The sequence below is a fragment of the Natator depressus genome, chromosome 4 (genome assembly GCF_965152275.1).
Source record: "Natator depressus isolate rNatDep1 chromosome 4, rNatDep2.hap1, whole genome shotgun sequence".
NCBI lineage: Eukaryota > Metazoa > Chordata > Testudines > Cheloniidae > Natator > Natator depressus.
Window position 1 is genome coordinate 63,408,393 of NC_134237.1, and position 25,091 is coordinate 63,433,483.

The following is a 25,091-nucleotide window of genomic DNA, read 5'->3' on the forward strand; positions in this document are numbered from 1 at the left end:
TACACTGTAACGAGAGTGATCAGGTAAGGTGAGCTATTACCAGCATGAGAGCTGGGGGGCAAAAACCTTTTGTAGTGATAATCAAGGTGGGCCATTTCCAGCAGTTGACAAGAATGTCTGAGGAACAGCTGTGGGGGGAGGTGAGGGGGGGAGATAAACATGGGGAAATAGTTTTACTTTGTGTAATGACCCATCCACTCCCAGTCTTTATTCAAGCCTAAGTTAATTGTATCCAGTTTGCAAATTAATTCCAATTCAGCAGTCTCTCTTTGGAGTCTGTTTTTGAAGATTTTTTTGTTGAAGAATTGCCACTTTTAGGTCTGTAATCAAGTGACCAAAGAGATTGAAGGGTTCTCCGACTGGTTTTTGAACGTTATAATTCTTGATGTCTGATCTGTGTCCATTTATTCTTTTACGTAGAGACTGTCCAGTTTGGCCAATGTACATGGCAGAGGGGCATTGCTGCAGCATTTCAGTAGACTATAGTCATAGAATCATAGAAGATTAGGGTTGGAAGAGACCTCAGGAGGTCATCTAGTCCAACCCCCTGCTCAAAGCAGGACCAACACCAACTAAATCATCCCAGCCAGGGCTTTGTCAAGCCAGGCCTTTAAAAACCTCTAAGGATGGAGATTCCCCCACCTCCCTAGGTAACCCATTCCAGTGCTTCACCACCGTCCTAGTGAAATAGTGTTTCCTAATATCCAACCTAGACCTCCCCCACTGCAACTTGAGACCATTGTTCCTTTTTCTGTCATCTGCCACCTCTGAGAACAGCCAAGCTCCATCCTCTTTGGAACCCACCTTCAGGTAGTTGAAGGCTGCTATCAAATCCCCCCCTCACTCTTCTCTTCTGCAGACGAAAGAAGCCCAGTTCCCTCAGCCTCTCCTCATAAGTCGTGTGCTGCAGCCCCCTAATCACTTTCGTTGCCCTTTGCTGGATTCTCTCTGATTTGTCCACATCTTTCTGTAGTGGGGGCCCCAAAACTGGACTCAGTACTCCAGATGTGGCCTCACCAGTGCCAAATAGAGGGGAATAATCACTTCCCTCGATCTGCTGGCAATGCTCCTACTAATGGAGCCAAATATGCCGTTAGCCTTCTTGGCAACAGGGCACACTGCTGGACTCAAATCCAGCTTCTCATCCACTGTAATCCCCAGGTCCTTTTCTGTAGAACTGCCGCTTAACCAGTCGGTCCCCAGCCTATAGCGGTGCATGGGATTCTTCTGTCCTAAGTGCAGGACTCTGCACTTGTCCTTGTTGAGCCGCCTCAGATTTCTTTTGGCCCAATCCTCCAATTTGTCTAGGTCACTCTGGACCCTATCCCTACCCTCCAGCATAGCTACCTCTCCCCCCAGCTTAGTGTTATCTGTGAAATTGCTGAGGGTGCAATCTATCCCATTGTCCAGACCATTAAGAAAGATGTTGAACAAAACTAGCCCCAGGACCGACCCCTGAGGCAGTCCAATATAGTTCTGTGGTAACTTAGGGCCTAAATTTATGGCCGAAAATATTTCCTTGTTTTCTGTGCACAATAATGGTTTAATGCAATTTGGAAAACCCTTTCTCCTAACAATTTTCTTAAATATAAATAAAAGCAGAAAGACACCAGGCTTGATTCTTCCTTCACTTCATATGGTGAAAATTGGGGTAGCTCCATTGAAATCAAGAATATAAAATTGGAGTAAGAGGAGAATCAGGTCCACCATATCCAATTATATATGGGGCAGGTAACACTACCTACAGTTAAATTTGCCCAGCACTTCACTTTATAAAATCCTGTTTTCAGTTACTTATAATTTTGCCAAACTTTAACTGTTTGGGTGAAAGTTGCATATGCCAGATATTTACCTCAGGCTGGTTTTTTTTTTTTTTTTTAGGGGAAGTTGCAGGGGTAAGTCGGGGAGGAAGAATTTCAACTAAAACAGTTCAGTTGTTTCTGTAAACAAGGTTAGAGAAAATACAGTGTTTGCCCATGTTAAAAAATTAGGATGATCTTTCTTTTCCTTAAGAAGGTCTAGTGTCCCCCACACTTCAGATCAGGGACTTGAAATTTGCCATGAAATTTGTTCAGCCTTCATGTGAGGGATGTGTAGGGTGACCAGATGTCCTGTTTTTAAAAGGACAGTCCCGTTTTTGGGGACTTTTTCTTATATAGGTACCTATTACCACCCACCCCCTGTCCCGTTTTTTCACAGTTGCTATCTGGTAACCCTAGGGATGTGGCTTTTGCTGTCCCATGAAAATCCACCCCAGATTTTTAGTATGTATTTGCTTGAGCTCCAATGCCACATTCCCAGAAGATTCCCTCTGCACTGAGTGAGCTCCAGACCAGGGCTGAGCAGGTGTTGGCACCAGAATTGAAAACAATGAATCCGTGTCCTCTGGGTGCTCAGTAATCACCACCTACTGAAACCCAGACAGTGTGGAGGAGGAAGGCCCTCTATTCAAATGCAGAGGGGACAAGAGTCAGACCTGGAGAGAGAGGAGCAACGGCAAATAGATTAGAACAGGGACACCTGGGAGTTAGGGCAGACTGAGCCTGGACACATGAAGAGAGGAGATGGAAAACAGAACTGGGAATTGGGCCAAGGAGACTGGGACTGGGAGCCAGTTGGGTCAGAGAGGTACAAGGGAGCTGAATTAAGATTGCACAAAACGATCTTTGCTAACTTTTGGGTGCTTGACTTTGCAACCTTAACGATCTTTGACTCTAACAGCGTTAAAAAAAGAGCTAGATAAATCCATGGACATAGGTCCATCAATGGCTATTAGCCAGGGTGGACAGGGATGGTGTCCCTTGCCTCTGTTTGCCAGAAGCTGGGAATGGGCGACAGGGGATGGATCGCTTGATGATTTCCTGTTCTGTTCATTCCCATTGGCCACCATAGGAAGATAGGATACTGGGCTATATGGACCTTTGGTCTGACCCAGTATGGCCATTCTTATGTTATGTTCTTCGAACATAGGGATTTTTTAATGTGTAATATATGTATATGCCCCTTCTGTCCATCAGTAGACACCTCTTTTGAGTGTAATGTCTATTTTGTTAGTAACTTACGACATCTACTGTGATGTCTAATAACCTTTTCATAAAAAAATCAACTTTGATACAGAAAACTTGTCCATTCTTGTCTAATAGTTTAGCACACTACCGTTTAATATTATGAAAGCAATATACAATTTCTCCCCATCTAACCTCATTCAACACAGATCAAAAAAATCCTTTAAATAACCATTTAAAATGTAAAATACATTTAATGAAATAAGTAGAGTATAACTCTTCTCCCCTCCCAAAATAAATTAAGGAAAATATAAATTAAAACATGAAGTTTATGATGACCTGGAGATGCCATATTAATCTCTTCAAATGTGAGATTCGACAATGGCTGACATTGCAGTAAGAGTAGCTCAAATTTTGAACAGGGAGGTGGGGAATATTTAAAAAAAAAAAATTAATTCCAAGCCTTAGAATAGAACTAGGAATTTTGTGTAAATGGCCCATTCAGCAGTGATTCTAGGATAGGAAAGTAATTCCATGAAATCATGGAGCACCATAGGCGCTGATTATACTTCATTGTCAGAAAGGAAAGCGGTGAAATTCTGTCCTCCTCCTCTCTCCAACCCTGCCACACCAAATAAAAAATAAATAAAACCACTAAAATTTAGTTTAGTGTTTTAAAAGATTTTGTAAAGCAGTTTCTTGTTTGCTTTTGTACAATAGTTTTCAAATAAAAAAATAAACCTTAGATTCTGTGGCTACTTGTATTTACAACATAGAAATGCCAAGTTTTGTTCAGTTAAAACAATGAATTATATATATCCATAAAATTTCAAAAAGATTTAACCCACATGTAAGTGTGACTTGTTTTTAAAGATAAATGTGAAAAGCATGGCTGTGGATTGCTAAAGCTACTATCCTGTCCTTATCCCACATCATTTGCTTAGGAACTGCAGCACACATGTGCAATTATCTCATTGTTAGGAACCCCTAAAATAGTTAGAAAACCTAAAATAGTTAATTAGTCTTCAGTGTTATCAATTTGAACAATTACGCTAAATTTGCTTGCTTTTGTAGATAAGTAGGAATCTACTTGAGGACTCTGAGAATCCTTAACACAGTAGACAACCATACAGCTCCAAATCATGTCAAGGTCTATTTATGGATGCTTTAATCTCAGATCATTGACACAAAAGTGGCTTTGGTATTGTGTAAGTGCATGCAGGTGGCAGTTGTATTGTCTTCATATGATTAAAATCTGTACAAGTTTTTATTAATGAAAAGCAGCTATTGGTAATGCTTAGTGTTTTTTTTTTTCCTCAGTAACTCACTTTGCCAACATAGCAGAAGTAATACAATCATCATTTTGGGTTACTATTTTGCATTTTAAGAACATAAAATATGTTGATTGAACCAAATCTGGTTTTAAATCAATGGGGGGGAGATGCTGATGACTGAAACTTACAGGTAGTGGTATTGTGCTTCAAGTGCTGACAGATGTTTAGCTGTAGTGGTGCTGCCATAAGGGAGTCTTTGCTGTAGTATAGTCTTATATTGTAGTTTTAAAATCTGGGAAGGAACAAAAGGATCTTTCCTAAACTGCTGATGAAAATGGGTGTCAGAAGGATAATGTAAGAAAGCAACCCAACCCGGGTTGTAAAGATGACAAGAATAAATTCATTCACTAATAGAGCTATTTTATCTCTGCTGCCTTTTGTAAAGACCAATTTTACACACTCTTACAGAGGCACACTCCTTATGAAGTTAATGGCTTTTTTGTCTAAAGGCTAGAGAATAAAATACTGAAGGATTTAAAAGAGAGTAGAGTAAATCCTGCCTCCTTATGGAAGTTGCCATTTTCTTAAAATGCAAGAAATTTATAGTGCATTGATAAGCAACTACCACAACACCACATGCATAGAAAGGCTTTAGCACCAATTCTTGTTTGATTACATGTCAGGAAATGTAGTGAACTATGTAAATGCAGACTTAATTTTCTACTCTCTGACAAGTTTGATGTAACCAATGCTACCATTTTGAACAACTGTGAACTTTCCAAGCACAGTTTTAGATCTTTGCTCATTTTGTGTCTCCTTGGTGACCTGCTGGTAAAATGTTGTTACATGTCAGTGGAGTTGGCCTTCAGCAAATTTTTTTCAGTTTTCACAACTAAAGTACATGGAAACTGGAAAATAACCTGTTTCTATCTTTAGAAATAGAACGGTTCTCTGAGTGTGTACCAGGATAAAGTTTTATATTATTAATTGACCTACAGGTTACACGGGTAGTATTGTTGTGGGTGAACAATCACTTCAATGATTTTGAAGGAGATCCTGCTATGACTCGCTTTCTAGAGGAATTTGAGAACAATTTGGAAAGAGAGGTAAGAATAATGGGGTTTTGTAAGAAGAAAAATTTGGGGAGGAGGAGTATTCAGGCTACTGGGTATAATGTGTGTCGTCATCATGCTACTTTTTTTCCCCCTGCAGAAAATGGGTGGACATCTGAGGCTATTAAATATTGCATGTGCTGCTAAAGCTAAACGAAGATTGATAACGTTAACAAAGCCATCTCGAGAAGCCCCTTTGCCTTTTATCTTGCTGGGAGGGTCAGAAAAGGGATTTGGAATCTTTGTTGACAGTGTGGATTTAGGTAGCAAAGCCACAGAAGCAGGCTTGAAACGTGGTGACCAGGTACATAATTTTAAAGTTTATCAAGTGTATACTTGAGATTTCAATGTCTTTAGTTGAGCTATTTTATTCCTTTTTTCCCCTATGAGTGCTGTTATATGTCATATAGATCTACAATGTAACTTGTTGCATACATCTTTGTACATTGAGACAGAGATTCTCACGTTTCTGTGTGTCATTAAATAAAAATAGTAAATTGTCATCTTTACATTTTTTAGATACTGGAGGTGAATGGTCAAAACTTTGAAAACATTCAGCTGTCAAAAGCCATGGAAATTCTTAGAAATAATACTCATTTATCTATCACTGTGAAAACCAACTTATTTGGTAGGTTTGAGTGCACCTTTTACTTTTTGTCTTACTCTAGTAATCCTATATTCAATCTTTCAGATTAACCCTTTAGTTTTGTTTGCGTGTTATGTACGCATAATGTGGGAATATAATTTATAATGCAGAAAGAAAAATTAGTAATTAAAGCATTTGAGTTAGGGATGGGAAGACCACAAAAAGAATTTTAGGTTCCCAAAGCATTTTATAACACTTCTTATTTTTTAAAATTATCTTTCGTGGAAATTGCTGAGAGAAAACACAACCAATTTTTAAATTAATTTACATTACAGTTGTAAAAAATGCAAATTATCTCACATATGAAGAGGTTATACTCTCACTTTCTGAGATTTTAAGGCCAATAGGAACCACTGTATAACCCCTGTAACCCTCTCGTCTGACCTGCTAACATGTGTATATGCACAAACATTCCTCTGGATACAGACTTCTCTTGGAACTTAGATGATCTGTCTTCATTTCACTTGTCTTTGCCTTCTCTTTTTGTATTTAGCCTGGCTCACATTCTTTCAGTCCTCACCCAAAGTAAATGCCGTGAAGCCATATGAACCTACCTGTGGAAAAAATTAACTGTAACTCACTCATTTCCCCCACTTGCAAATCCCAGTCGCAAACATCTAATGTCTAGTGGTACATAGACATCATCTCACACTTCCATCAGAAATTAATAATTTAGAGTCTGATCCTTAAGACTGAGTGCGTTGATTTCAATAGGACTATCCTTGGGACTCAGCACCATGCCCAGAAGTAAGCCCTTGTAGGATCAGGCTCCTTTACTTGTATGCTTCTATTTTATTATGACAGAGGAGGGATATTCTTTTCAGATTTTTAAAATGAGCATGTAAACATTTTTACATTAAAATTAAGGTTGTTTTTTAAATGATTGGATAGAATTTGCTGAGCAGACTTTTCTATAATGTTTAACAGTAGATTGGCATGGTGCTTTATACTTTCTTCATACTCAGTTTTCTTTTAAAATACGCTGTTTAACCTTTTTTCTTCCTATGCAGTTTTTAAAGAACTTCTAACAAGATTGTCAGAGGAAAAAAGAAATGGTGCTCCCCATCTACCTAAAATAGGTGATATTAAAAAGGCCAGTCGTTACTCCATCCCAGACCTTGCTGTTGATGTGGAGCAGGTGATAGGACTAGAAAAAGTAAATAAGAAAAGTAAAGCCAATACTGTTGGAGGGAGAAACAAACTAAAGAAGATACTTGACAAAACTCGAATCAGTATCCTGCCTCAGAAACCATACAAGTGAGCATTTCTTAATCTCCTCTAAAATGTTTTGTTTTAAAACTGTTGAATTGCTGGAACTTTTATATAGAAGGATACAGATCTGTTAAGACAAAAATGTTAAATTTGCAAAATGTAGGTGGTTCTCTTCTCTATGAACTATGACTCGTTAACTAAGATATTTGGGTTGGTCACTCTTCCTTTTGGAAATGTGCCTGCCCACTTTCTGTATGTTTCCATCACCTTAGGTATCAGTGCGCTAGTAAACTATATAAGCATACAAGCTTTTCTGACTGTTCTCCATTCCCTCCTCCTAAACACAGTTGTGGTGTGTGCTTGATATTTCTTCTGTGTGTCTTTCTTCTATGTACTCCTTTTCTTCTATCTCCCAGCCACATTCAGTTACTCCTGGAGTTACTCCGAGAAAAAGAGTATGATTTAATTGGGGATCGGTCTTGCTTTGAGCAGGGGGTTGGACTAGATGACCTCCTGAGGTCCCTTCCAACGCTGATATTCTATGATTCTATGAAAAGCAGTTGCAAAAATGTGGCAAACATCTTGCTTGTAACGTAGCAGATTTGGTCTGAGGTCTGGTGGAATGGAGTTTCACAATTTGTGGGCCAACCAGGGTTGAGAAGGTGCAATTCTCCTACTAGTATTCACAGCTGTTAACATCACCATTCCTGATGCCAGCATGTGCAAGTTTCTGTTCTCATTGCTGCATTGCTGGTTTGAAAAATAGTTTTAGATCAGTTAGAATTTTTTTCTAAGTTGAATATTAGCAAGGCAGTATCTTATTGAGCTAAATTTGTTTTTAGAGAGTATAGGTGGGCAAACAAATTGTGTTTGCAATTGACCATAGCAGCTGTAAAAGTTGTGGATTTCTCCAGTCCATTGGCCTAATGTGATCTGCACATTAGCATGTGGGAGACCAAATTACCATCCCAAAACCAAATTTTCAACCCAGGTACTTCAGTGGAGTTGGACACGTTTACACAAAGACTAAATTTGGTCCCCCAGTCTCTCTTGCCCTACACTGGCATGGGGCCTTTTAGAAATGGTGTGTTAAGACCCTAGATAGAAGGAATGTGTTGTGGTGGTAAACAACTGTGTCCCGACCAATTGAGGAATGAGTTGGACATTGTTTTATGGGAGTCTCTTCCAGTCTTTCTCGGTAGAAGTCTGGGGAGCCTAATGGTGATCCTTGAAGAAAGGGAGTAGGAAGATTAAAACAATGAAACACCAACCCTCCACATCTCCAGCCAAGGAGCTTTTGTGGGGTCCCAGATGAGTAGATGATCCAGTGGAACCAATACTTCCTATTGCAGCATCACTTTTCTCTTCTGTATCCCATAGGAAGGCTGTCTTTCTGCCCACGGTAATGGAGAGGATAATTGGTGCTCAGATTTTTTTACTTCAGTAGTAATAACTGAGAACAGAACTGCTTCAATTAATGTTTAGGTATTAAAAACTAACAAACACTGTAGTGAAGATGCTATTGGCAGCAAGGGAAGAAAGAACAACATTTCTTGCTTTATAAATGGTAAATTGAGCATAAATTATAAAATGCAAATAGTGTACAACTTTAAAATGAATTTGTCTTGAAAATGGAGGTAGGCCACTGAAATTAAGGTTTCAGAAATTTATAAAGCAATGTGTGTTGTTGAAATAATGCATGGTTTTAATCTTTTGTAATGATTTAGTTCATGGTCTTTTATTGTGTTCACCCTTCCAGTCCCTGTGTTAAAATAAGATTTACAGTAGAAATTAGCATATCTGATTCCTGTGGATGAAATAGAATGTGTAAATCCTTATAAAAAGAGCCTCATTTAATATTATCTGACTCTTAACTACTTCTCATTCTCTATATAACCATTCTTGCATATTTGTGCCTCTTAGTTCTCTGATGAACTAGACACATCATTCGCTGGAGTTTGTACTGTTCTCTGTTAATCTTACTGATCGCATCAAATTCATTTCTCTTAGTTTGTCACTTATTTTTTCTTTCTCCATTTTTTTCTTCCTCCTTGCACTTTGCTAATTCCTGTGTAGGGGACTGTTTGGGTAAGAGTCAGAAAAAAATACTGTTGATCTAAAATCCTTTCCCTTGCTAGCCTTAATCCCTGTGTTATGTATAACAATGTATGTTCCCCAAACCCATGGACATAGGTATGTTGTAGTGGCACCCAGGATCTTGCAATACTGCCATTTTAAAGTCCGATTTTCCTGGTTTTTACTTATTGTTTATAACAGTTCAAATCTCATAGAAGTTTGATGTAGTTAAAAACAAAAATTAGGTTAGGCTCTTTATAAGAGAGAAAGTGAATACTTTTGCTCATGTATAACCTTTCATATGAGACTCTTAAAGCACTTTAGAAATATTACCTGTTTACTCCTAACAAGACCATAGTTAAGAACAGCCACCAAAGTGAAGCCATATCTGGTATGGAATACAGCATCTGTTTAACAATATACAGTAAAACTAAACAGTTTGACAGGAAGTAAAAATGAATGCAGTATCTCATTGAAACTGCAAGAGGCATTTAGTTAGGCAAAGTGTCATTACCTCAGCGTGACCGTAGCCAAAACATTGTTAACACCTCGACTCTTATGAAAAATACTGCGGTAAGTTATCACCAGAAGTGATTGCGTTCTTGGGTTTTGCACTTGAAAGACAACACATCCAGCAGCATAGATGTGTGGCAACAACCTACCAAATATTGTTGAGTGGTAGCTTAGAGGAAAGAGTGTTATCTACTGAATTGCTGTCACCACTTTTCACAGCACTCTAGGTTTTGTGTGGCAGTATCTCATCAAAATACTGATTTGGCCATAAGAAAGTGGGGCTTATGTGCACTGGGCAAAACACTTGTACTTAAGCACAAAATGGCATGGCTAAATGTGCAATGGCAACTCTAAATGAAAATGTAAGTAATAGATAAGAGTCAAATGCTTCCTATGGAATCCATGTAGATTTTCTGTTTGTCGACGAATTAGCCACGATTTTAAAAAATGAGTGCCTCAGGTACTTTAATTTAGTGGCCTAATTTTCAAAGGTGTGTTGGGCATCCAGCAGTTCTGACTTATTTATTTAGCAACCTAATATTGATTTAGGAGTCTGTTAGGCATTCACTGTTGAAAACCTTGGTATTTGGTTGTTAAATTTTAAAAATATTTCCCTCTGCTACAACGGTTATCATTAAACATTTAAAGTTTGCCCACCAAAATGTTGTATTTGAAGTTCTCAGATACATCCATGTATGTAAAATCAACAGTTTGGCTCCTCATCAAGAGCACATTACCATGGCTTCAACACCCTCCACTGCTTCCAATTAAGGTTTTCTTCCTGCACTCAAAGCCATCAATAGTACCCATCATTAGATGACATCTCTCCATCTATGACCTGCTAATACTGTTTTGTTCCTCTGGAATAATGCAATCACCAAAAATAAAGTGCCTGAGAGCTGGAGAAATAATATTCTGGGATGAGGGGATCTTTTTTGGAATGAGTTACAAGAGGCGATTAGACTGAGCCAAAGTCTGATTAGTTTTAAAGTGCACTGCATGTTACCCCTTTTTAATAAATCTTCCCCACCCTGAATAAAGTGCTGAGATAACAAAACTAGCCGTTTTTCCAGAAGTAGGAAGGGCAAAGAGCAGAATCCTCAATGGTTATTGGTAAGCAGATCTAATTTTATTGTTATGTAGCACTTGGGTACTGTGGCTAAATGCACCGTAAAGAAACTATGAGATGGCTACTGCTTTCTGAGGACCATTAACATTTAAATGGCAAATACTGTAGCCATAACTAAAGCTTTGAAGATTTAAGTTCTGAAATTTCTTATTTTCTCATTACCCCTTGGCACAGTGACATTGGAATTGGCCAGTCGCAGGATGACAGCATTGTAGGATTGAGGCAGACCAAACACATTCCTCCTGCTTTACCTGTCAGTGGAACCCTGTCATCCAGTAATCCAGATTTATTGCAATCACATCACCGCATCTTAGACTTCAATAGTACTCCAGGTGAGCATCAATTTTTTTTACTCTTACCTCTGATTTTCCTCTAGTCACACTTTACTTTTAGGTACTCATTGTTCTGGATCTACCCATCAATTTGTATTAACATATGTTTTAACCTATAGACTGATCATGTATTGTATTAATATACAGTTCTTTCTTGTGTCATTGCTCCAGTTTATTTCAACTCCAGGCAAATATGTATATATTTTTGTTGTATGCAGAATGTATTGTCTGTAATTCAGTATATTTTTATTTTTATATACAATATAAAATTTATTTATTTATGTATATACAATATAAATTTATTTATTTATATACAATACCCTGAATTACATATAAAATAAATATATATAATATAAAACCAGTGTAAACTTCAGGTACGTGATATATTCTAATTTGTCTTCTAGTTACACAGACATAGCTGGTAGGCAGTAATTTGTACAAGGCTGCAGTAATCTACAATATCACACACAAACCGTATACTAAAGTAGACTATAATACATTCATTAAAGGGGAAAGATGGTCTTGAAGTTAGCACTGGGACTGCAGAGATTTAGGGTTCAATTCCTGTTTCTGCCACTGACTTTCTTGGGCAAGTCATTTCGTATCTCTCTGCCTCACCTCCTCATCTTTAAATTGGGGACAATCTCCCAGTCTTGCTCTGCCTTGTCTCTTCAGATTATAAACTCTCTGGGTCACAGTCTCGGTCTTACCGTGTGTATGTGTAGCACCTAGCACAATGAATCTTTTGTCTCCCAGCCTATAGGCATCACTGTAGTCATAGTAGTAATAGTATGTGGCTCACAGACATCAAACAAATTTCATGCCTTGAAATGGAAGCTAGCACAATTCTTAAACTGCGTCAGAAGAGCTAAGGAAAGTTTAAAAAAGAAAGTAAGTATTCATAGGCTTTTGTCTTAGATATGATAAATGTGAGTTGAACAGTGGAATAATGCTTTAGCATTATAGCAGCACCTCAGTGACTTTTAGGAAAACAAAAAGTGTCACCATGCCTCAGTGGGTCACAGTTGAGGATACGAGATTCAGTGCAAACTGCTGAAAAATAGGACAGATTCACCCCAAAGTGGTGCTTATTCTTCCATTAGATATACCAATCCAGTACAAAAGTAAACTTCTGACTTAACAAGAAGTCAGAAATGCAGTCTCTTTAAGCATTCCAGTACTAATTTCACCACCCAGACACTAGATTTTATGATGAGTGGTTATTTAAAACCAATTTAATCAAATAAAGGGTCCTTCTAATCCCAAGAGATCAGTCGCATAGCCAGGTCAATATATAACTCAGATCTTACCTAATAATCATGCTGTTGCCAATCCTTTAGTATCTACTATTTAAAGGTTTATTTATAGAGAAAAGAAAGAGGAGAGAGTTAAAATGGTTAAGGAAGTCATATATACATATACACATTCATTGCAAATTTCTTGGATCTGATTTTTAGCAGTGATGTTACAGACTGCTGGCTTGTAAAGTCTTAGGTAACTTCCAAAAGGTTGGAAGGCCCTCAATTCATAGTCAATTTGCTCCTGTTCACGTAAGTCCATAGTCCAGAGATCAGAACAGGAAAGAGGCAAAATGGAGATGCTTCCAGGGTCCTTTATACCTTCTCCCAGGTGGAGAGGATGCTCTCAGTCTTAGTTTGTGAAAAAATACAGGCACAAGATGGCATACAGGGTCACATGAGCAGGTCACATGCCCTTGCATGCTTTGATGACTCATAGGAGCAGGCATTACTCATATTTTGGCTAAAGCATCCACAGGAAGCCAACTGGGTGGGGACAGTCTTCTTTTTTGGCCCATTATGAGATTTAAGTGTTCTTTAAAGGGCCATCAACTTGAATAGTTTATTCACAATGTGCTGGCCAGACTGCGTATAAATTACCCAGTGGGTGTTATCCCAGGAGCAAACACGTTTGAAATATAGGTCTATGTAGCCAATATTCATAACTTCAGATACAAAAATTATACATGCACATAAACAGGGTAATCATACTCAGCAAGTCATAACTTTTCCATTGATACCGTGCATGATATACTTCGTTCAAGATTTGTTGCAATTGTCTGACAGCAGCAATATTAATGATATAAATGGTCATGTTCCAATCATACAGCATCACAGGCTGCTACTTAGTAATTTATTGTATTATAATAAAACTTGTCCAAATATGGTCCAAATAGTTTTTAAAAAATTCTTGGCTTTTTTCCTAACCAACCAAAAAAACAAAACAAAAAACCCTACAAACAAAAAATAAAACCCCTCCTACTAGATCAGATATGTTAAGGGTTTTAGGAATATTTGGGATATAGACGCAAGCCATTGAATGTTTTCAGTGTACCTGAAGACTTGAAAAAACTTTAAAGCTTACAGTTTTTAATTTGGATGTTACCTGGGACTAAATAAAAGATGGGGACATGGGCAGTTTTCAGAAAATTGAATGCATTGGAGTAGAAAGGGAAAGCCTCTTGGAGTTGCCATCCTTTAAGGCCTTAAGGACTATGCTTCAGGATGGGACATAAAACTAATTGCTCAAGTAAGCTTTGAAAATCAACATTTTGGAAGAGTAGTCTTCAGGGAAATAGAACACCCATTCTAGAAGCTTGAAGCCAGCAACAATCTGTTTTATATACTGCTTTGTGTAGGGTTTTTCTTTTTAAATAGCAGTTTATTTTTAAATGTTCAAATACTCCATAACACTTTTGCTCTCATGGCTGTATTCGATTGGGATTCATGAGTATACTATGATTTTTAACTGAGTGTTCATCACCTTTAATTTCCCCTTTACCTTCAGATAGAAACTCCAAGTAGACTAGATTCTTATCTACAAGGCAAGGCTTTTCCTAGTACTCCACTCCAGTTTCTTTCTGGGAAGATGGAAAAAAATTGTACAAGCTATCAAGTAGTAAAATTAAGAAGTCATGCTTAATTTATAAAAACAACAATACCTTATGAAACATCTCATTATCTGAATGCGACTGTGCCCCTTGCGACCACGAATGCTAGTCCATTGACTTTACTCACATGCAACCCTCCTGTGAGTGAATGGAGGAAAGGAAACTGGAATGTCATTTTTCACTTACGACAAAGCAATCGGACAGATCTTGAGCACAGTTTTCCAGAGACACTCTCCCTGTCCCTAACATTAATCTAAAACTACATTTTATGGGAATAGTCAATGTATGGAAAGATTTACAATTATTTTAGTTTTCAATGTGGTGTAAACTAGGGATGGGCTTGGCTCAAGCCATACAGTTTGGATCTGTCTTTGCCAAAGTTAGGGGATGGTAAGATTTGTCCCATCATGAGATAATTGTTATCTGCATTGTTGAGTTCTGGATCTGAACTGCCTCGAAGTTTGGGATTGTTTGGATCTGAGGCTTCGGATCAAGATCAGCTCTAGATTGCATTTTTAATTTAAAAATCCTGTATGCTTTTTATATAGGGTTTGATACTACTACTAAGATGTTCAGACCTGTATTGGACATGAAAAATTGTGGTAAGAGTAAGCCGTGGTGGTGGTGATATTATCATAGAACCTAGGAACCCAAGTCATGAACTATTGTGCTAGGCATTGTACAAAGATAGAATAAAAGCAATCCCTGCCCCAAAGAGTGTACAGTCTAAGTATTAAACAAGAGACAGAAGATAAATAGACAGGAGAATACAAGGAAACATTGAGACAGTATTGGTCATCGTGACATGTAGTGGTCTCAGTTCACAAACAGCCTAATCATTATGAAGATTTTTTTTAGGCATCATGGTGGAGGAGAGTTTTAAGGAGAGATTTGGAGGAGGATAATGAGGTAGCTTTGCTGATGTTTTTGGGGAACTCCTCCAAGTGCCAGTGGCAGCATGGGAAAAAATACAAAAAAGTCTGCTTGCTTGCAGATCTTAACAAGCTGGCAACGGAGGCTGGCATCATGGGCAATTAGAGGTGGGAGTTGATGTCTTGGTAGTAAATGAGAGATGACAGAAAGGTGGGGATAGGCCATGAAAGGCCTTGAAAATGAAGACAAGCAGCTTGTTTCATGTGATAATGAAGTGGCGGCAAAGAGAAGATTGACATGGTCAAAATGATAGGCTGTGGAAATGATCTTTGCAGCAACGTTCAGAATGGATATGAGCGGGGCATGATGGCATTTGTCAAGGCCAGCGAAAAGGGTGTTGCAGTAATCTAGTCACAAGGTGAAAAAAGCCTGCACAAGTATTTTATCTGCGTCTTAGAATCATAGGACCGGAGCGGACCTTAATTTTTCACTGATCAGGTATTTGTTCTTCATACTGACTCTTGTAATCCTAAAGAACAGGTTACCTTCCTCCTTGAGAAAGATGAGGCTGTTAATGCAATCAGTGGGCTCTCACTAGGAGTTGAGTTTGCAGTGGCACACAGTAAAATAGTTGAGAACTTCCATTTTTATGTCCATGTTTAATGTTTATTTTATGGTTTTTTCAAAGTAGTTTATTGAGCACTTTTTCCTTTTCCTACCTGTTTTTCTTTCTTAATGGGTAGGGCATTATTTGGGACACAGTGCCTAATCTCAAACCTTCAGGGTTTGACTGCTTCTCCTCCCAAGATGGTAGAGCAAACGAGAAATTACGGAAACACGCTCTGTCCCTGAAAGCCTTCTTCTGAAGGAACCTCTGTCCACAGAAGGAAGAGCTGTATTAGTAATGTGCAAAGCATATTGGACCCTCACTCTCCAGGGAAAGGCAGAGTGAGTTTGCAATTTGTCTAGCTCTAGGATACCTGAATATTTGGCATAGCAACAAAGTGCTTTGTTTTGATTATCATACATTAATAATTTTTAAAATAGGCTTAGAAATATGGTTACATAAAGGCATTACTGAATCATTGTAGTTGGGATATGAAATTCAAGGAAATTACTGAATTGGCCTAAATTTAGCCTAATGAATATGTAAAGTATGAGGTAATCAGTCAGTTTTAATATTTTTTCATTCTGTTCTTCAAGTTGCAAAACAGTGAATAAATGTGCATGTCCCAGTAGTGATCACGGTATATCACTATATAAAATAAGCCATGTATGAGAGAGATGAAGTCTCATGTTCCCTAAATTGACTAGTTTGGTTACATCGTGTAATAAACATGGAAAACATTCTGTAATATTTGTTTTTATCTCAACACTTCTGTTGATGAATACGTGTTTTTGTAGGGGTTTTTTTTTTTTTTAAACAAAATATACATGTAGTGCACATTCAGGTCTAATAGTAAATTCCCTTTTCTGTGAATTGCTGCCAAATAAGATTCCTTTTCTTCAAAGGAAATGTTTTTGTCTAGCAGTTGGTTTATCAGTATCAGTCTGTTTAAGTATTAGTCTTGGCACTAGATCCAGGAGACTTCTCTTTTGCTTTCTGTTTTCATGTTGTTCATACGACCTTTATGTCCTTCAGAATAAAAATACAAATTGCACCTCCTCTTACTTTGATGAAAAACAGAGCAGGAATTTAGATCCATGACACGCACACAAATATCAAAGCTTATTTACCTCTGAAAAATATATTAACTTCCCCAGTCAGTTAAAAGATTAGAGTGGAAGTGCTTACCTTTATCATGAAAAATACCACGGGGGACAGGATTGTATCCTTTTGTAAGTCCAGTGGCAAAGAACTGCAAGATAGTCTACAGCTTTGCTTTTTATATTCTATTTCTACTACAAATTGCCAGAATGATAAAATGTGGGATCATCTCCATATCCAGATTCAATTGTCCAGTACCCTCAGAGTGGCAGAGCTCCTCCTTTACATGAGGGGGAGTTCTCTTCAGCTGCACAAATCTCAGTACATGATTCCTCTACTTACCAAAGGGACTTCCCTCCTGACTGTTTTGGGGAGAGAGAAGAGTTACATTCAGGATGAACCCACACCCCTTTGCACTGGTTCTGGCACCATTGGATGTCACCTACCATACTTTATTGACCCCCTCAGTGATGATACTGAGATTCTTGGGCTGCAAGTCGACAGCAATTCTCATGAGTCCCTAGTCTTTCGTGTGGGACCACAGAAAGAGACATTCTCCTACTTTATCTATCCCTGTTCGATTACCTCAGGTACAGGAATCCCTTGAAGAGCAGGAGGCCGGAGCAGATAAGGATGATTCTTTGCAAATGAACGACTTTCAGACGAGGCAGTTATGCTGCCTCCACTTTCTCTGGCTGATGATTTCAAACAATTAATGAAATGTATTGCAGACTCTTTACCAGTCCCCTTAGAGGATGTCAGAGAGTCACAGTCAAGCTCTTGGATATTCTTTAATGGTCACTTTCAGCTAATGTTAGCTTGCAGATTAAGTGCCTATTAGACCCTAGCAAAATTATTTTTATTTTCACATCCTGAGCCTAACTCTCTGGCTGTGGAAGCAGTGAATGAACAAGTAGCACATAAAATTCACACCTTACGATAAGGATCAGAAACACCTTGACAAAGGATGCTGCCTTCTATACCCTGGACATAAGGAGGATGAGGACCTTTTATTTGGACAGAAGCAGACCATTTAGAAAATTTCCAAGACTGTCGTATCAATTGGTGAGAGGTCCAAAGGGTCCAGAATCTCCACCCAAGACTCTTCAAATGGATTTCTGGATGTATTCTTCCTTGTTATCGTAGGGTGTATTAGCCCATTCCACAGTCTCTCTCTCCATCATTGTGGTATTACTCAAAAACATTTCCATTCTTGAGATCTGCAAAGCTGCAACTTTGTCTTCAATACATATAATTTCCATGCACCACACGATGGTTTATTCTTCTAGCTGTTGTCCTTGGGAAAGCAGTCTTGTCTTCAGTATTGAACTTGACTCTGAAGCTTTCTCCTTTTGTTGTGAAGTGGAGCACCCAAAGGAACACTACTCGAAGAAGAAAGAGATTATTCACCTTGTGCAGTAATTTGAGTTCTTCGAGGTGTGTACCTATGGGTGTTCCTCTACCACCCTCCTTCCCCTCTGCTTCCAAGTGTCTTCTATGGGACATAGCAATGGAAAAGGAACTGAGGGCAGTTTACCAGTGCAGGCCTATATATACTTAGTGCAGAGCATGAGGATGTGTAGAGTGCATGTGCAGGCCGGATGGGCAGTATTATCAAAAATCTCCTGTCAAAGCACATCTGAACTGGAGTGCCCATAGGAACACACATCTCAAACTCCAGTTTCTGCATAAGGTGAGTAACATTTCCTTATCTATCCATCTTGCTGGCCGTTTGTACACACCTGGATCTTCAGTTTGTACAAGGAATTGTGATTGAACACACAAGTTAAGTGTACAGTTGTATATACGGTTCTACAATTAACTTTCTGAAAATCATTCTCAGAAAGGCCAATATTTTCAAACTTGACTGCCTGAACTTCGTCAGCTAAATCCATATTTAGACACCTGAAAAAATTGCTTGATTTTCATATGTGCAGCGCACCTTCATCTCACTTTGACTTGAGTGGAGTTCCTGGATACACCTTTTCAGGTGTCTAAATGTGAATTTAGGTTCCTTATTTTAGGTTCCCGCATTTGGAAATGTTCACCCAAGTATTTGTCCTTGCAGCATCATAATGCAAAGATCCCAAACCAGAGAGACTGAAATGTGGGTTGAGAGTCTCTTGCCCAGTTTGTTCCAGGACCAGTTTCCTAAGAAGCTATTTGAATCACACCTCCTTGCAGGTGCTGCTCTGCTGACCTGTAAAAGGTTCCATTTTTGGGGTAATGGGGAGGAAAACTCAGCACTAACATATTCACTTTTTGCAGAAATCCCAAACTTTCTAAGGCAACAAAACAAACACACTCTTTGGGCTCTCAGTATACGAGTCAAGGACTTGGGATGGGGAGTTGATTGTGCTGTCTTGATGCAGAGTCTATTTAAAAGCGGCATATAATCCAGACTCGGAGCAGTTCCATTTTATCAATCAGAGAAACCCAGACTTCCAAGCTGCATGACTTACCCTCTGTAGTGGATCCAAATTAATCTACTACATCCACAAAATCTTATGCAGGTCTCACTCATCTAATATCTTAAAGGTTCCATATGTGAGTCCTTAATCCTGGGACTTTCTACCATATTAGTAGGTTTGAGATGGTCTCTTGTAGATGAAGTTTCTGGGTCTAAATTCAGGTTATACCCACCAGATGCATATCAGTTGGGAGCTATGTCCTGTAAAACAATTTCAGGGGAGGAAAGGGGAGAAGAATGAAAATACAGTGACCCTGATGTCAGAAGTAATTGTGCAGATATACTCCTGTGGTGTCGTCACGTCATTGTTCTTTGACCTGCATTTGTTTTGTTTTTTCCTTCTTCAGACTTACCAGACCAAGTTCTGAGGGTTTTCAAGGCAGACCAGCAAAGTCGTTATATTATGATTAGTAAGGACACAACAGCAAAGGAAGTGGTCATTCAGGCAATTAGAGAGTTTGCTGTAACTGCTACTCCCGATGCATATTCTTTGTGTGAAGTCTCTGTCACTCCAGAGGGTGTAATCAAGCAAAGGAGGCTTCCAGATCAGCTATCCAAGCTTGCTGATAGGATACAGCTAAGTGGCAGGTGAGACTATGGTTTATATTATGTAAGTTTAATAAGAATTCTGATGCATATGGGTATCTTATGACAGTCTGTTTTCTCCCCAAAAATATTTCAACTTCAAGGTTACTATTCTAAGCTAGTTAGAGCATATACACTTATTTCAGTCTGCAACTTTTCTCTAGTATATGATAATCTTAGCTATCAATTTTCTTCTGGTATTTTATTTTTATAGGTATTATCTGAAAAACAACATGGAGACAGAAACACTGTGTTCAGATGAAGATGCTCAGGAGTTACTGCGGGAAAGTCAAATTTCCCTACTGCAGCTCAGCACTGTTGAGATGGCTGCTCAGCTCTCCATGCGAAACTTTGAGCTGTTTCGTAACATTGAACCCACAGAATACATAGACGACCTGTTTAAACTCAAATCTAAAATCAGTTGTACTAACTTGAAAAAGTTTGAAGAAGTGATAAACCAAGAAACATTTTGGGTAGCATCTGAGATTCTAAGAGAAACCAACCAGCTAAAAAGAATGAAGATCATTAAACATTTCATTAAGATAGCACTGCACTGCAGGGAATGCAAGAACTTCAACTCCATGTTTGCGATTATCAGGTAAATAGGGGAAGGTTTGTGTGGGGGTTTTTTTGTTTGTTTGTTTTTGTTTTTTTAAACAGTGAATTCAGTTCAGGTTACTCAGGGGTAATACGTCAAAATGAATAGAAATTTGCATTAAACAGAAAGGGAGCTGACTAATACTATTACCACCAGCTTCAGACACTCCTAAAAAGATAGGAAAAGATTTTTCCCCCAAATAATCTTATATCCTGATATTAAAATGTTTTTTGAAATAATCCTTGGAACTCTGCCACCTTTATAAAAACTGAAATTAGAGGAATTAGGGAATAAAGAATTTGTGTGGCATGGGAGGAAAGAGATTTTTGAGAAGGATGGCAGTCAGAGATAGTCAAACTTAGGAAAAAAATAAAAAATGTAAGAGGCTCCAGGAGTGAGAATAAGTCCAGCAACTGCATGGAGGAAGGATATCAAAAGGATTGCATATCCCCTGTTCTACTCTTGTGGTTGTGCCTGTGGGAAAGGTAATAGGGGAAGGTGAATAGTAAAAAGAATTTGCAGTTATAAGAAAGCAGGTAGCTTGTGGTATTTTTTGTCTTGGTGCTTGATCCTTACAAGATACCGAGTTCATCTCATGAAGTGCTATTTGACCTCACCCCCTGTTTTCTTGGGGGAGTTAAGATGTGCATTACTTCATAGAAGGTGCTCAGTACCCTGCATTTATTGAGTCTTGGTATATTATTGATTGTAGTTTTGTACTATCAGCTGTTTAGGCTGTTGACAAAAGAAAAATTGTTCCCAGTGGGGGAGAGTACTATTATCAACCTTATGTTAGCTGAAGAAAGTAATAGAAGCAATAAGAATGCAGTTCTTCGAATTCGGGTTACTGTATTACTGTTGTCTGTTCTCAGGGGTTTGTATTTCATGTGCAGAAAATCCAGCTGGGGGAAATTTGATATAAAATTCCTCAGATTAAGGTATTTTAATTTTAAAAAAATCCCTACAGTAATCTAATTTTAAATTACAGAATGTAAAAGTAGAAAATGTCTAGTACCTGTATTAAAGACATACTTAAACACTCTTGCACCCTTCAGAATACTTCAGGTTGCAGAAATAAAAATATATAACACCACAGTAATAGAAATGTAAATATCACAGGCTACAAAAAAGGCTATTGGCATACATTGTTATCACCCTTTCATGCAAAAGTCTGTTAAAAAAGAAAAAAATCAGCTCTGCCACTTGTCGTGAAGGTCAGTGGATTTGAACCCCATCAGACCAGAAGGAGAAGAAAATTCTCCAAAATCAGAGACCCCCAGGGGCTAGGAATCTGTTAGCGCCAATGAGGCATTTAAATCTAGGAACTTAGTTCAGCCACTTCATCTCAGCTTAAGTCCTGCTTCAGAGTATGGGGTGAGAGGCAGCCTGTCAGTTAGCTAGAATTTGAACAAAAGCTGACATTATCGATTAATATCAATACCTCCTTTGCAGCCAGAAGTGAATAATTAGTCAGTACCACTGGTGTAAAGTACTCCCTTTACCAACAGCAGTAAGGGAGTGGACCACAGGTTTTTTCAGCCAGCTGCAGCTTCTGTATATCCTTAAGTATAGAGCAGGGATCGGCAACCTTTGGCACACGGCCCATCAGGGAAATCCGCTGGCGGGCTGGCACTGTTGTTTACCTACAGGTTCGGCTCATCGCAGCTCCCACTGGCTGCGGTTTGCCGTTTCTGGCCAATGGGGGCTGCGGGAAGCGGCAGCCAGCACATCCCTCAGCCCGCGCTGCTTTCCGCAGCCCCCATTGGCCAGTGGGAGCTGCGATCAGCTGAACCTGCGGACATTGCAGGTGAACAAACCGTCCTGGCCTGCCAGAGGATTTCCCTGATGGGCGACGTGCCAAAGGTTGCCGATCCCTGGTATAGAGTCTATTTCAGCAAATCCATCTGGAGGTGTCATGGCACATGGATTGTGGCAAAGGAAATGGTCTTAGTACTATCACCAGGTATAGATTTGGAGAAAAGCATCCCTGGTCACTGACACAGTCTGGGAATTCAGGAGAGACCGTGAGTCCAGATATACCTATAGATTGTAAACTTCCATGGTAAAGGGCAGACAACTCCTCAATAGTGGAGGCAGATACCAATTCAGCCATAGTCCCTAATTGCTTCCCTCAATTCACAGGCATTACCTGTTTTATCTGGGTATATTGCATTGTATAGATTCCATCAGTCATTATAGTTAATATAAAATTCATAGCTTTAAGATATACATTTTCATAACATGTATTGTATAGATTTTATAATGCACATTTTCAAAATGCAATTTTTACTTATCAATATTTGCACTTGATTGGTATATTGCTGTATGACAACACTTGCCTGATATGGGAGATGATATTTCTGCTACACAAAATTGTATAGTGTTTTATATTTGGGTGTTGCAGTTTTCTTTCTATTAAGTTTGTATAGTCTGTATTTAATTGAACAAACAAAACAAAACCCTAATGAACTGTTTTCAGTGGCCTGAATTTGGCACCGGTTGCAAGGCTCCGCACTACTTGGGAAAAACTTCCAAGCAAATATGAGAAGCTGTTTCAAGATCTTCAAGACCTGTTTGATCCATCTAGGAACATGGCAAAATATCGTAATGTCCTGAACAGCCAAAACCTACAGCCTCCCATTATTCCTCTCTTCCCTGTTATCAAAAAGGACCTTACTTTCCTTCATGAAGGTAAATGCAAAATAGCATGGTTCTTTATCTCCACAGAAAATGGATTTTGCAGCCTAGTAGATGATACCATTACTATTTACTTGTCTTCTTTTTGCTAAATATAGGAAATGACTCAAAAGTGGAAGGCTTGGTCAATTTTGAGAAACTGAGAATGATTGCAAAAGAAATTCGTCATGTTGGTCGAATGGCTTCTGTTAACATGGATCCTGCTGTAATGTTCAGGACTAGGTAGGTTTGTCTTCAACAGAGCTTCAATTGATTGAGACAAAAAATTGAGTATCAATAATAAAATAAGTAATTCTCTAGTGCCCCTCCACAGTCCTTAACAAAAGAAACACTGCAAATTAAATAATGAAAGATGAGACTTTATCTTCCCACCTGTGGGGCCTCTTGTTCTTTCCATGCCTGGAACACTCGTAGAAGTCAATGGGAGGTTTCAGTTGCAAGATTGGACTGTATAACTTCTGTATCACTGGTTGTATTGCAGCATTTTAGATGTACGATGTCTCATTCACTACCTTGTACCACTTTTGGGTAATCACAGTTATGTACTGTATCCACATTTTAAAACCAGCTTTAAAAAGGAAAGTAATTCTAGATCTTACCATGGAGGGAACAGTGTTTTATGTTCTCCCACTGATAGCCAATTTGCCTGATTCCGTGATGAGATCCCACCAATTCATAGTCTGAATGAAGATATTCGATTTCACTATATACTGTAGTAGAGGAAATTTTATTGCATGAAATGTTGATGCACAGGACAATCTAAATTGCTCACAGTTTACTACAAATAGGAATATTTGAACTTCAGCATAAATCAATGGTGCAGGAGAATGTGGAGTGATTGCTGTTTGGTTTTGTGTAGAGACAGCATAATGCACTCTCGCTTAATCTGAACTAGAAGAGTTTTTAATATCCAACTGTGCGCCTGAGAAAAGTCTGTTTTAATGTTTGTGGGCTTCTAGTACTGCTTGTCCTGAGGTCTGGTCTTTTCTTTCTGAGCTTGTGATCTTTCTCTATCTCTTCCTAAACCCATGCTTCACTCTTCATGGCTCTCACTTGCAGGAAGAAGAAATGGAGGAGTTTGGGGTAAGTGGTTGGAGACAACGCACACAGACAAACATTCTTTTCTGACCATTTGCATTGTTTTTCTACTTGCTATCTTTAATTTTCTGATGCTTTGACATTTTTCTTTTAACCCTTTTGTACTTACAATAAGTTTAATCCAATGGTGCTTTTGCTTTTAAGGTCAAAAACACAAGAGCTGTGAAACTATTTACAGATATTTTTGAGTGTGATTTGGGGAAGGGTTGTTTATTTAACACACCAATAAAATTGACTTTAATATAACCAGTCTGGCTTGTAATAGAAAGGAAATTCCAAAATAGTATGGGGATAGCTGTACAACTAAAATTTACATATGCCTGATAAATGAGTGAAGATGAAATCCACTGCTATTAAAAATTGAAGTACCATGATTTTTACAGCTCAACTAACTATATTTTCACTCTAAATCCAGCCTCCATTTTTTACTCTTAACAAATCAGAAGCCACAAATAGCTTCCATACATACATACACAAATTGAAATGCATGACGTTTATTTCCTCATTAACTAATTGATCATTCGTTTAACAAAAAGCTCATCATACTCAGGTTAGGGAATAGAAAAAGATTTTTTTTCTTCATTACTATTGAATTTGAGGTTTTTACAAACCCAGATTAACACTGTGTTGAAGACACTTTCTAGATAATTTGTATTTAAATTGGAGGCTCAGCTACAGTTGTCTGTCAGCGTTGCCTTGCTGCATGAGCTTTTCTTAATGCTCCAACTTTCTCAGTAGCTGACTTATGTGAGGGAGCTATCTTGAATGCTTTTCTAGATGTGAAAGAAGAGAGATTGCCTAGTTGGAGTAGAATAGGTTCCAGGAACTTATTTTATTTTAATTATACATAAATTA

General features: G+C 38.5%; 1 protein-coding gene across 15 annotated transcripts in view; it reads left to right on the forward strand.

Moving 5' to 3' along the window:
- Positions 1 to 25,091, forward strand: part of RAPGEF2 (Rap guanine nucleotide exchange factor 2) — a 286,669-nt gene that overhangs the window by 245,413 nt on the left and 16,165 nt on the right. For 13 of the 15 annotated variants that reach the window (XM_074951065.1, XM_074951066.1, XM_074951073.1 and 10 more), the window contains 10 exons: positions 5,278 to 5,385; positions 5,492 to 5,695; positions 5,911 to 6,019; positions 7,048 to 7,294; positions 11,142 to 11,299; positions 19,606 to 19,846; positions 20,058 to 20,441; positions 22,921 to 23,132; positions 23,237 to 23,360; positions 24,198 to 24,221. In XM_074951065.1, the coding sequence (XP_074807166.1) occupies positions 5,278 to 5,385; positions 5,492 to 5,695; positions 5,911 to 6,019; positions 7,048 to 7,294; positions 11,142 to 11,299; positions 19,606 to 19,846; positions 20,058 to 20,441; positions 22,921 to 23,132; positions 23,237 to 23,360; positions 24,198 to 24,221 (1,811 nt within the window). The remainder of the gene's footprint in view (positions 1 to 5,277; positions 5,386 to 5,491; positions 5,696 to 5,910; positions 6,020 to 7,047; positions 7,295 to 11,141; positions 11,300 to 19,605; positions 19,847 to 20,057; positions 20,442 to 22,920; positions 23,133 to 23,236; positions 23,361 to 24,197; positions 24,222 to 25,091) is intronic. The other 2 variants (XM_074951067.1, XM_074951072.1) reach the window with 1 other exon arrangement.